Source organism: Doryrhamphus excisus, chromosome 1 (genome assembly GCF_030265055.1).
Source record: "Doryrhamphus excisus isolate RoL2022-K1 chromosome 1, RoL_Dexc_1.0, whole genome shotgun sequence".
Lineage (NCBI taxonomy): Eukaryota > Metazoa > Chordata > Actinopteri > Syngnathiformes > Syngnathidae > Doryrhamphus > Doryrhamphus excisus.
This window is the reverse complement of record NC_080466.1, coordinates 4897395-4911522: the sequence shown is the minus strand read 5'-3', so window position 1 is coordinate 4911522 and position 14128 is coordinate 4897395. Positions and strand designations below refer to the sequence as shown.

At 44.9% G+C, this 14128-nt stretch overlaps 1 protein-coding gene across 1 annotated transcript in view; it reads right to left on the bottom strand.

The window, feature by feature from the left end:
* The window catches only part of rbm20 (RNA binding motif protein 20), a 30414-nt gene that overhangs the window by 6648 nt on the left and 9638 nt on the right, over positions 1-14128 (bottom strand). The window contains exons 5-10 of the mRNA XM_058084640.1: positions 13821-13930; positions 12669-12769; positions 3351-3497; positions 2341-2472; positions 996-1075; positions 65-740 (exon numbers count right to left, since the gene is read on the bottom strand). Coding sequence (XP_057940623.1) covers positions 65-740; positions 996-1075; positions 2341-2472; positions 3351-3497; positions 12669-12769; positions 13821-13930 — 1246 coding nt within the window. The remainder of the gene's footprint in view (positions 1-64; positions 741-995; positions 1076-2340; positions 2473-3350; positions 3498-12668; positions 12770-13820; positions 13931-14128) is intronic.

Sequence of the window (14128 nt, the reverse complement as noted above, 5' to 3'; positions counted from 1 at the left end):
TTTTTGGAATAATATGGTGAATATACTGTAACATCATTGTGTCTTCCTCTTGTATGTAACTCACAGTATGTTCTGTGGGGCTGCCATGTTTCTCCACACTGGCGCACCTTCTGCTTGGCTTCCTACTCCTCCCTCTGTTAGGGGAACCCTGCTTCTTTTCCTCTGACGTTCTGTGAAGCACTTCATCAGTCATCTCGTTCTCCGGATGCCGTGACCTACTGTGGTAATCGCCACCATTCCTCCTCTTTGACTTGGTATCTTGGTGTCTTTGGTATGGAGATCTGGTGACCTTGTCGGACCTCACGTAGAAGTTGTCATCCATGTTCCTGTAGGAGTTGAAGACATTGCCTTGAGGGCTCCCTCGTGGGAAGTCTCTGTTTGTTCTCATCCCTTCATCTCCTCCTCGCTCATCCACAGACCGCGGGATGACATACTCGGAAGGTTTCCCGTAGGATTTCCAGCGATCAGACGGTCTTTCGTTGGGTCGGTCGCTATCGGCGCTGCTGCCATTTCTTCGAGATTCATCCCTTTCCTTTTCATCGTCCGCTCGTCTAAAGTGTGATGACCAATCCCAAGAGCCTCGACGTTGGCCTAGACCATTGCTGCCTCTTTCGTGACCCCTGCATGGTGCTGCCTGGGGGCTGTGGGCCGAGCTGCATGAGGTAAAACTGGGACTGTGCGAGTGAGGGCTCAAGGAGCGACTGATGGGGCTGCGGGAGCGTGCTCTGTCTGGCATGTAGCTGGAGGAAGGTGACAGGAATGTTACACGAATAAACCATCTAAAGCTGCGTTGTAAAATGTAAAATGTCGCAGAGGTTTGACTTAAAGCGTATCCTTCTGAACAGTTTTCTTTTTCTACCTTAGATAGTGGAATGTCACAACTTGCTGCAGTGATGTACAAGTCAACTTTAAGACATGAAGGGCAGCAAACAGACATTTATTTATCAGCGGATTAAGCTACTTGGAAGCAATAATATGGGAAATCATTTTCTTACTGTTGAAGTTCTTGCATTTCGTCTCTTTCCCGCTGAGAAGCAATATCTTGTATGATTGCCTGAACATCTTTACCTGGTTTCTGTCAAAATAAAAATGATATTATTAAGTCATTACAATACTATGGTTTATACACTGCCTGGCCAAAAAAAAAAGGTCACACGCTCTAATATTTGGCTGGACCGCCTTTTGCTTTGCATGGTTGTGGCACACATTCACTGTGGCTTAGTTTTCACAACCTTCACACAGGATTGTCAATGGTAATGGTAATTGTAATGGTAATGGTAATGGTAATTTGAACATGCATCAGATTACAATTGAATGCATCCCATAATCAGTTCACAGTTCCACATGTCCAAAAGGAGTAGGAAGAAGCAAAGCTTATTAAATCCTACCCCTCCATCTGGTACTTTTACAATCAGTAACTGTTACATTTGTTCACTTCCTGCTTTCCATAATACAGTTTAAGGTTGTTTTTTTAAATAATGCATATGCATAATGATATGAGCATCCAATGACATAATGGGTACCATAGTAAGTGTCAATATAGTGATATATATAGCACATCATGACTGGTTCAAGACTCTTCATCCTTGTATTTAGCAAACATCAACTGCTTGTATTGTTTCTTGAATTGGCTCATCGTTGTGCATTGTTTGATTTCCTTACTCAATCCATTCCATAGTTTGATTCCACATACTGAAAAGCTATGGCTTTTTAACGTAGTCCTAGCATATAAGTGTTTCAAATGTAGTTCTTCCCTGAGATCATATTGGATATCGTATTGGATGACATTTTTAGGTAATTGGTTGTTTTTAGCTTTATGCATGTCAATGGTAATTAGTTGGACAGTAATCTAAACATCTGCAAATAACAGAGACAAGATCATAAGGCCTCTAAACTGTGCCTTGAAATTCTGTCCATAAAAATAATGAACAGAATCGATGACAAAGGCCAGCCATGACGGAGGCCAACAATCACCGGAAACAGACTCAACTTGCGACTGGCAATGCGAACCAGGCTTCTGCTCCGGTTGCACAAGAACCGAATGGCAGGTAGTAGCGCACCATCAATCGGCCACAGGACGCTGAGAATGCCTTTTCCAAATCCACAACAAAGCACATGTAGACTGGGTTGGGCAAAAACTCCCATGTACACTCCAGGACCGTTGCAAGGATGACCAGTGTTCCACGGCCGGGGACAAAAACCACTTTGCATTTCATACCCTTCTCTCCAGCACCAAGGAATAGACTTTCCCGCTCATGCAGGAATTACCTACTTGCTTCAATTCAGGGGGTTACCTTTTTTCGGCCACACTTTGTGTGCATCCACACTTTGGCGGCTTACCTTCAGCTGCAGCTCCTTGTACCGTTTAGACATCCGAATGAGAAGTTTCTGGTTGTTTATCGTAGCTGGTGTCAGTTGATAGTATTGAACCATGGCCAGAGCTGCTTCGATGTAGGCCATCTCCAGAAAGGCCTGATTGGAGACAATCAAAATCAAAAACAGTTTTTCCTAAGACTTTTCAAGACAGTTTAAAGGAGCTGTATCGATATGATTTAACACAGAGTGGCTCTTACTGTATTTTAAAGCTGAATATGAAAAAAAAAACCACAAACTCAGACCCCACTTAATCAGGAGTAGGACTAGACCCCTTACTTCCACCGAGACCCAACTACAGTAAACCTCGGATATATCGGATTCAATTGTTCCCACTGGTTTTGTTCGATATAAGCGAAATCCGTTATATGCGTATACCGGAAAATGTCCGTTTTACGCATATATCGGATTTATATCCGGTATATGCGTAAATCTGATTTTATCCGTTATAAAAAGGCACTTCCTTGACTATGTTTCCAATGTACCTGGACTGGGCAATGAAAAGAGACGTAAGGTAATGAGAATTTAACTTTATTGGACTCTGAGCATAACAAATTGTTAATTAAGCTAGGCCCTGTTACGCCCGTCAGGCCTACGTTATTTCCAATAGTGAGGTTAAGATCTCATTCACTGCTGTGCTAGTATTATTGACGTCACTCACTTTTATATTTGTCCTAAATCTGGAGCCAGGAGAAAGACAATAGCCAGTGACATCAACAAGATTAGCATAACGATGCGGCCATCCGATATATGCCAGGGAAATTTAATGGAAATGCATTGGAACGGGACTGGAGATTTTGTCCGAAATAGGCGAAATCCGTTATAAAAAATCCGATATATGCAATGAATTTTTATTGGAAATGCATTACAGAAAAATCGGTTCTTTTTTATCTGTCCGTTGTGAGCGAATTTCCGATATATCCGAGTCCGATATATCCGAGGTTTACTGTACAAATAAAGATGCGTAAGAAATTTACCTGATGGGTAGAGCGCATCAGGATGTAATTGGTTACTTTGCCAAAGGGAATTCCCAGGTTTATGACGTCATTCTCGGTGCAACTGCCTTCAGGGAGGTTGCAGATGTGAACGACACGTCCGGTGGTTGACTTCCTTGGTGGAAAAGACTAAAAAACAACAACAAAAATGTCAGCTTTGGGAGGAAAAAAAAACCAAGAATTAACAACAGTAGCTCGGTTTTTATGGACTTGGACAGGTTGCTGGAGAGATTCCAGCTCCAGAGCACAGCCAAGGTGGCCTCAAGCAATGTCATAACCCCCTCCAACTGGTCAGGGGCGTGACATAGTTGCACAGCACCCTGACTCTGACATTTCTCCTTCAGAGTTTAAAGAGAATTTCCCCTTGGGATTCTATAGCGTGTAATGTTACCATAATTGGTAACTTAAGCAGGTGTTCAAAACTGAGCCACGATAACTATGTGATTTCTACCTGTCAATCAGCCAAGAAAATGAATTACTGTTTCAGGTTGATCAATGTAATGTACTGTGTAATTAATTATATTTACATTACAATGTGTTTATAGAATTTGTGTGGCATTGATCCTGCAACACTATCACACAGTACATCCTTGATCCAACTATAGCTCTATTAATAGCGGCGGTAGAAATGTAGCAGTGATAATGAAAGGTTTTCATGCTTAGATTGTCAACTTACTGCCAAGAGACATTTCTAAACATTGGATACCGCCAAGCATTGAATTACATTTCCAGCATTGGCTTTTAAAACTGGGAGACGTTAAGTCATACCTCAATAAACATAGCAGTGAAGGTATTATGTACCTGCTTTGGGTGTTGTATTTATGCACCATTTTCAATACGCTGCTAATTAGAGTCACATATCCTGAGCTATTTACTTGATCTAGGGAGCTATTTTCATTCTGCGTAAATATAGTAAAGTAATAACAAATAAATAAGACAGTGTTTCACTATTATGAAGCATATAAGCGTGTAGAAATAGTGTTTAGATCCGGGCGCTCTGTTGTTTTCCATTGTCCAAAACAATTGGAATATGAGGAGTTATGAAATGGTTTCCTCACTGTTATACAGTAAACCTCGGATATATCGGACTCGGATATATCGGAAATTCGCTCACAACGGACAGATAAAAAAGAACCGATTTTTCTGTAATGCATTTCCAATAAAAATTCATTGCATATATCGGATTTTTTTATAACGGATTTCGCCTATTTCGGACAAAATCTCCAGTCCCGTTCCAATGCATTTCCATTAAATTTCCCTCGCATATATCGGATGGCTGCATCGTGGCGCTCCGATTCGCCGAATCGTGACAGGGCGCTATACGACGTCATTTGCAGCGTTTGCAGCGTTGCCTGCGCGTCCAGGTACATTGGAAACATAGTCAAGGAAGTGCCTTTTTTATAACGGATAAAATCCGATTTACGCATATACCGGATATAAATCCGATATATGCGTAAAACGGACATTTTCCGGTATAAGCATATAACGGATTTCGCTTATATCGGACAAAATGTCACGTCTGGGCTTCGGCATTGTCTGTGTTGCGGTGCGACCCCAGGATGCAGAGAGCCGGACCAATAGCAGGTAAATAATATTTATTGCGTGCAATAATTGCAGCAGCAGGAAAAGCAACTCAGGTAGCTGACGGACAACTGATACAATGATCCAACCCAGGGAGACGCACACACCTGAACTAAATAGACACAAATTAGGGACAGGTGTGGATGATTGGGACAACGAAGGAAGACAGGGCAAAAACAGGAAGTCCAATACAAAATAAGAGTGTCCCAAAAAGGAAACCAAAGCCCAGACAGGGAACATACATAAACTGTCACGCACGAACCCACACAGGGCGTGACAGTACACCCCCCTCAAGGACGGATCCCAGACGTCCAAAACCATTCTCAGTCAAAGAGGGATGGGTGGTGGGGGGACCGGAGGTGGGTCGCAGACGGGACCCTTCTGGGGGCCGGCCGGGGCGGCAGGCCCGGCGGAGCCAGCAAGACCCCTCCACGTGATGGAGGGAATGGTTAGGTCGGTAAACACCCTCCGGGGGGCGCCCTCGACCAAGCGCAAGGTAGGCGTCCTCAGGGGGGCGCCCTGGGTGCGACGGCGAAGAAGCAGGCGTCCGGCCCTGACGCGGAGACGGCGAAGAAGCAGGCGTCCGGCCCTGACGCGGAGACGGCGAAGAAGCAGGCGTCCGGCCCTGACGCGGAGACGGCGAAGAAGCAGGCGTCCGGCCCTGACGCGGAGACGGCGAAGAAGCAGGCGTCCGGCCCTGACGCGGAGACGGCGAAGAAGCAGGCGTCCAAGCCAGAGCCTCATCATCTGCTCCAGCAAGCCCTGCTCCTCGTCTTGCAGGTGGAGTGGGCTGTGCCTCCTCACTCCCCCTGCAGGTGGCTCCATCCCCCCTCTCCATAGGCGGGCTGGGCTGTGCTTCCAGCATAGCCCAGCAGGTGGTACCACCCCCCTCTCTCGAAGGCGGATCCCAGACGCCGTCATCCGAGGGAGCCGAAACCAGGGTAGGGAGGAGGGAGGCTTGGAGGAGGGTCACTGGCTCCTCCAGGTCAGCGGTCCCGGCCACAGCCACTTCTTTGGGCTTGAAGCTGCGCGGCTTGGGCACGGGCGGGATCAGGGACGCCGCGCAGCTTGGCATGGGAGCCGGGTCTTGAGAACCCCTCGGGCTGCGCGGCTTGGGCACAGGTGGAATCCGGGACACCACGCAGCTTGGCACGGGAGCCGGGTCTTGGGAACCCCAGGGGCTGCGCGGCTTGGGCACTGGAGGAATCTGTGAGGCCACGCAGCTTGGCACGGGAGCCGGGTCTTGGGAACACCTGGGGCTGCGTGGCTTGGGAACTGGAGGAATCTGTGAGGCCACGCAGCTTGGCACGGGAGCCGGGTCTTGGGAACACCTGGGGCTGCGTGGCTTGGGAACTGGAGGAATCCGTGAGGCCACGCAGCTTGGCACGGGAGCCGGGTCTTGGAAACCCCTGGGGCTGCGTGGCTTGGGAACTGGAGGAATCTGTGAGGCCAAGCAGCTTGGCACGGGAGCCGGGTCTTGGGAACCCCTGGGGCTGCGTGGCTTGGGAACTGGAGGAATCTGTGAGGCCACGCAGCTTGGCACGGGAGCCGGGTCTTGGGAACCCCAGGGGCTGCGTGGCTTGGGAACTGGAGGAATCTGTGAGGCCACGCAGCTTGGCACGGGAGCCGGGTCTTGGAAACCCCTGGGGCTGCGTGGCTTGGGAACTGGAGGAATTTGTGAGGCCACGCAGCTTGGCACGGGAGCCGGGTCTTGGAAACCCCTGGGGCTGCGTGGCTTGGGAACTGGAGGAATCTGTGAGGCCACGCAGCTTGGCACGGGAGCCGGGTCTTGGAAACCCCTGGGGCTGCGTGGCTTGGGAACTGGAGGAATCCGGGGAGCCTCGCCACTTGCCACGGGAGCCGTCGGGGAACGCACGACGGGCTGCGACTCGGCAACAGCGAGAGGGTAGTGCTGTGCAGTGGCGTGACATGGCGAGGCGGAAGAGGGCGGCCACACCTCTTGGCGCCGTGCCGTGCGCTGGCGACGCCGCCGCGTCGGAGGGTGTGCAGCGTGTGAAGCCATCGGCACTAGCGTGTAGTCCGGCCCCCATACCATGGTCTCCAGCTCCTTCGGCGTGTACCTCGCGCACGCCTGCTCCAACTCCTCGAAAAAATGGCGGGTCCACTCGTCGAACTCGAGATCTCCGTCGGGTTCGTCGCAGCCAGCAGAGTAGGAGGGCGGGGGTACGTCGGCTCGCCGTGGAGAGGAGGACGAGCAGGGTTTCTCCTTCCGACGCCGCGGCTTGCGTCGGCGTCGTGGGCGGTCTGGAGTGTTGTCGGTGGGTCCGGGATAAAACCACGCCATTGAGACGAGCGTGTCGTCCGGCCCGCGCACCATGTCCTCCAGTTCCCATGGCGGTCTCGCCATTTCCTCGTCTTCCATGGACTTGAGGAGCTGCCAGGTCCAATAATCGCTCTCCGCGAGGTCGTCGTCACTTGGTTGGATCATTCTGTCAGGGTTCGGCTTGAGAGCTTTAAAGTTCGACCCCAGGATGCAGAGAGCAGGACCAATAGCAGGTAAATAATGTTTATTTGCATGCAATAATTGCAGCAGCAGAAAAAGCAACTCAGGTAGCAAACAGACAAACGATACAATGATCCAACAAAGGGAGAAGGGCACACCTGAACTAAATAGAGGACAAATTAGGGACAGGTGTGGGTGACCATGGCAACGAAGGCAGACGAGGCGAAAGAGGCAAAAGAGGAAGTCCAATACAAAATAAGAGTTCAAAACGGAAACCAAAGCCCAGACAGAGAACATAGACACACTGTCACGCACGAACCCACACAGGGCGTGACACAAAACCAGTGGGAACAATTGAATCTGATATATCCGAGGTTTACCGTATAATGACAATAAAGGCCATTCCATTCCATTCCATTACCGAGGCTTTGAACCTTCCATGTGGACGATGGATGAGGGACCCCGGCAGCCAGGGTGTAGTCAGGTAATTTGACCAGCGAAAACCCAAAGACCGCCTATCACTTAACATGTGTATATTGCACATACACTAAAAAGAAGTCTTGCACGATATGCATTCCTTCTTTTTCCCGTCTTTTTAGGTGGCTTTAAACCTCCCAAACCAGGTCTTCTTGAAAGATAACCGGAAAGTCTGTGCTCATGTGCATTTATTTCTCAAAAAGTGTTTAAACGTAGCATTTCTGCAGCATCTTAATGGTTTCTAGTCAGCGAGCTGACATTGGCAATTTGAGACATACAAGAGCGATAATTCTATTAACAGCTCTATGCCAGTGCCACTGTCACTCTCAGAGCACATAAAGGTCAACACACAGTGGGCGCAATAAACAGATCCCATTATAGGCTGTTAATGTTCTCCCAATATCGAAGAGAACAAGCGTCTTGGGTGTTGCTTTCTGCACTGGCGGTATTTGACCTGTAAAAGTCACGTGCATGTAACGGTCCCGGGGCGGTTTCACCACACCATTGGGATCGCCGATGAGGTTGACTCAGACGGTTAGACCAAAGACCACAAACCATCAGTACGTGTCAGTGACTTAACACTGCAAAGGCGGACATACAATCATGTCATTTGTCACTCATTTTGATAACATAAGCATGAATTCTAGATGGAAGACATCTTGGCTATGTGTTGCATTATGACTTAGCAGGAACCTTTTTTTTTAATTGACCTGAATAATAAGACCTTATTTCCTTTCCCTAGGAAAAAGTCTAAAATAAATGGGTGGATTTTTATAGAGGGTCTAGAGCAGGGGTCTCAAACTCAATTTACTTGGGTGCCACTGGAGCTAGGGTCTGGGTAAGACTGGGCTGCATCAGGTTTTCCAAAAAAACAAAAAACAAAAACGCATTTATTAAAAACAGAAAAATTAATAAACTTTGCTTTGGTTCCGATTTTCTACAAGAAAAGCTTTGATAAAACATTCCACTGTTCTCAAATATCTTAATTTTTATTTTTCTACACAAAACAAGATGAAAAATAAATAAACAAATCAAGGATAAAGAAAAGCAATCAATCAGTAATAAATAAATAAATATAATAATAATAATAAAACGGCAAATAATAAAAACTTAAGAAACCACATATAGTTGGTGGGTAGACAAATTATTTTTTTCAGATTAAAATGAACAAAGCATTATTAGAGCCCTGTAGACATGACAAAACACGACTATAGTCACATTTATACTCTTTTTATTTACAACATATTGCGCAACTGCAGGGTCTTGAGACACATGCTAACTCGCAAACGAGAGAGCTAGCGACCTAAACGGTAGCCTTCAAGTTATTTCCTTTAAACTTAAATAGCCAAAAAATTACCACTTCCACACTGTTAGGGAGGATAACTATTAACAGTTATTTAACCTTTAACATGAACATTAATCAAACGTAATAATTTTTTCTGGGTACATGATACCATACAGCATCCATATCAAACTTGCGCGGGCCGCACTAACATTAAACTTTCATATCAAGGCGGGGGCCTCAAACTAGTGTCCTGTGGACCACATTTGGCCCGCGGGCCGCGTGTTTGAGACCCCTGGTCTAGTGACTTATACATGCAAACCAACAACATCTACCGAATGGTAGACACTCATGCAAACACACACCAGTGACCAACCAGAGGAGTTATAATGCCTTTAAGTATGATTTTAATATAATATTGATCACTCAAGCTGCCATCAAAAAATGTCAAGCAGCTAAGAAATATGATGTATCAAATATAAACACTGAGATACAATTTCACCGATATTAAAAACATGGTTGTCTTCAGTTGTGTCTTATTATGCTCATTTTCGACTATATATTTCAACTATATCATCAGTGCTCAGTCGTTTCCACCGGTGCTGAGAACTTGAACCCACCCAACACAGACCAAATGGTACACAACTATTTAACATGACGCTTTGTGGCTTGGTGACCGACACTAGCTGGAATCTGTCCAGCGACATATGTTCGTTTATATATACGTACAAAGCAGGATCCGTGTTGTTGGTCCAAGGAGTTGGTCAGTCTGCTTTCACATTTCTTGCCAATGTTCCCACACACACATACACACATACACACACACACATACGTATTCTGATCCCGGGGATCACTTTACCAGGGTCTGCTTTGCTTTGTAGCTTTACACAGCTGCCTGCTGGTCGTTAGGTCTGTGCTGCTAACAGCATTAAACCGTAATCCTGTGTTTATCTCTTTTTATGTTCTGCTTTTCTTTACTTGGAGCTACCATCTTAGTTCAGTAGAGACGGCTGGAAATGATACTTCAAAGAAATGATTGTGTACAGTCTGTAGTGTATAGTACAATATTGTATAGCATGTATACACACACACTACAGCCATGCATTTTCTATGCCGCTTATCCTCACCAGGGTCGTGGAGGTATGCTGGAGCCTATCCCAGCTGACTTCAGGCGAGAGGCGGGGTACACCCTGGACTGGTCGCCAGCCAATCACAGTGCACATATAGACAAACAACCATTCACACTCAAATTCATACCTATGGAGAATAAAGTATGTTTTGGAATGTGGGAATAAAACTCACACACGCACGGGGAGAACTTCCAAACTCCACACAGACATGCCCAAGCAGAGAATCGACCCAAGAAGCCCATTTCTTCCTGATCTCCTGAGTGTGTCACCAACATCCTAACCACTTCAGTACCGTGCGGCCACTAATAGTTTCTCCTCATTCTTCTTCATTCATTCATTTTCTGCCGCATATCCTCACAAGGGTCACACGGCTGCTGGACCCACCCTGAACTGTTCGCCAGCCAATCACAGGGCACATATAGACAAACAACCATTCACACTCACATTCATACCTATGGACAATTTGGAGTCACCAATTAACCTAGCATGTTTTTTGGAATGTGGGAGGAAGAACCCACACATGCAAACTCCACACAGAGATGGCCGAGGATGGAATTGAAACTCGGGTCTCCTAGCTGTGAGGCCTGCGCGCCAACCACTCCCCGCTGTGCAGCCTCCTCACTCTTAATTCATTTACAATGTTTATTTAAAATGTTGCCAAATATTTAATATATCTGTTTTTTATGTAGAAATTCCTTTCTCTACAAGGCATTTGTCTTTCATTGAGCACACACATACACACACATTGACACAACACTTGGCTGAAATGCAGTAAAAGGCCACCTGTTCTACTTAGACAGGTGTGTGTTTATAGAAAGTAACTTTAGCGTGTGTAGAATAGCCTATAAATATTTCCACACTCAGCCAATAACCAACATATGAATCATATGGCTTTCCCATCACATGGGGTCCAAGGTGCTTGGTGCCGAAAGGAGCATATGGCAAAACACGTGAAGACGAAGTACTTTTACAGTCTACTCCAAAAAGCACCTGTAAAGCTCTCTGACAATACATTAGACACCCATTATGAACTGGTATGAACTGGTATGATTTAACTGGTTTGATTTATTGGCACACCACCCAGTTCGGTACTAATGGTTATCAGCAAACCATACAGAAAACGTGGGTCGTCATCCAATAATAAGTCATGTTGTTTTGTTGCTTGAATGTCCTATGATTAGCCACAAACATGCATATCTAAGCATGACAAAAAATGACAAAATATTTCAGTATATTAATTAAATGCTGAGATAATAAATCCACTTCAACAGTGTGGCGTACAATATGCTAATTATGGCACAGGTGTGCCATAAAATGAGTGATAATATGTATCTCCGACTTACAAACACATCTCTAGTCTGCCACTGAACGGCACTTCCTCATTGCCACACACTACCACAAGGTGCATTCAGGGACACTCTGAACATGATAGTGTCTTTATTAAACGTATATTTGTGGTCTAAATACACAGAAAGACAAAAAAAGCCACTCGTAGAACCTATATTGTGGAAGAACAATTTGCTGCATTTTGTGATTAAGAGCTTAAAATAAACTTGACTAAAATGAAATAAACTTGACTTGGAAATCCCGGAAAATACATCTACACCAAACGTATCAAAGTCAGCTTCAAGGGCCAAACCTGGCCAGCATTGCCATTTGTCCATAAAATACCATATGAAAAGCATATTTCACACATAGTTACAGGTTGGGATTAGTCATGATTAATTAGTTTGAAAACTGTGATTAATTGGATTAAAATCATTCATTCATTTTCTACCGCTTTTCCTCACGAGGGTCGTGGGGGATGCTGGAGCCTATCCCAGCTGTCTTCGGGCGAGAGGCGGGGTACACCCTGGACTGGTCGCCAGCCAATCACAGGGCACATATAGACAAACAACCATTCACACTCACATTCATACCTATGGACAATTTGGAGTCGCTAATTAACCTAGCATGTTTTTGGAATGTGGGAGGAAACCGGAGTAACCGGAGAAAACTCCACACAGAGATGGCCGAGGGTGGAATTGAACCCTGGTCTCCTAGCTGTGAGGTTTGCGCTCTAGCCACTCGACCCCTGTGCAGCCCTGGATTAAAATTATTTAAAATATAAAAAAAATAATCACATAATAATAAAAACAATTGAATAATAATAACAAATAACAAAAACAAGAAAACCTGGTGCATAAGATATAAAAATAAACATGACCGTCACCCTTTTATAATATAATTAAAAACTCAGCACTAATTAGTCAAGGTTATGACAGCCATAAAATCTGATACAACTGCAGCACATTCCAAGATGGCAGCTGCTACTTCTTTGTAATATGTGAAATGTTTGTGATATATGGGAATAACATTCATCTTACCTTTGACTCTGGCTGCAGTGGCGTGAATCCCGTGTTTGGCAAAGGGTAATTCTTCATGGCTGCAGCTGGCAAGTACGAGGCGTTGACTCCTAAGGATACATCTGTGGAAACCGTTTGAGGTGAGAATACTGGTTTAATTCCTGCATCATTCATTTATTTCTTCATCCATGATAGGCTCCGGAATGCTACATTAACACTGTAGTTCTCAATACAATGGTGCATATTGTAAGACTTTATTAGTTGACCATGTTAAAATAAGGATAAACGATTTTTTTGAGTGTAAAACCTTTGGTAATGGTAATAGTTTTATTTCATTTGAACATGCATCAGATTACAATTGAATGCATCACATAATCAGTTCACAGTTCCACATGTCCAAAAGGAGTAGGAAGAAGCAAAGCTTATTAAATCCTACCCCTCCATCTGGTACTTTTACAATCAGTAACTGTTACATTTGTTCACTTCCTGCTTTCCATAATACAGTTTAAGGTTGTTTTGGTTTTTTTTTTTTTTATAATGCACCTCGTACCGAAGTATGAGGTGAGATATGACCATCCAATGACATAATGGGTACCATAGTAACTGTCAATATATCCTTTTCCAAAATTTGATGTAATTATCGTTGTAGTTGCACATCGAATAGTTTACCACAAATAGAACTCCCCCCTATAAAAAACTTATTTCTATCTGCGATTAAATTAGATTAATTGAGTTAACTTTGGACAAAAAAAATGCGATTAATCACAATCAAAGTTTTAATCGATTGACAGCCCTAGTTTGTACATATTTTTTTCTCTTTTGTCTCTCACATGACAACTCCTATAATGCACCTTGTACCGAAGTACTTTAATAAACATGATATCCAATGGGTTGGAATCAATGTTCTACATTGATTCTATGTTGGTGCTGCCATCCCTAGTAACTACCGTATATAATATCATACATATAATATTTGTAATGGGAGAAGGCTTGACAACATTTTAGATGATAAAATCCTACGGCTGGTGTCTATTTATAATACCTCGTTACCTCATACACCCGCAGAATTTACAGCATACTCTGTCAGCTCCCTTCAATTAGTCTCATTTACATATTCACAGCACCGGCATCAACACAAACAGGCCCGCTTGTGACGAACCCTTTATATCTTACCTTGACCTGCAGCTGCGTAGCTCAACGAGTTTGTCTCCCCTGCGTTAAGAGCTCCATCGGAGGGCCTACCAAGCGCGTAATGAGCAGCCCCGGCGGGTACCACTGCCGTACTGCAACAATCAGACAAGGCTGAGTTTAGCTGTCTTTAGCCGCCCTGCCCAGCATGCTCATATCTTGTGACAGAGCTCATATTCATGGAAACGCTAAGACAGCTGAAGGTAGCAGGAAAGAAAATCTTTGCAAAGCGTACAAGATACATTTGAATGACTGACTTTTATGACAAAAACTATTATAAAAAAAATCAGGCA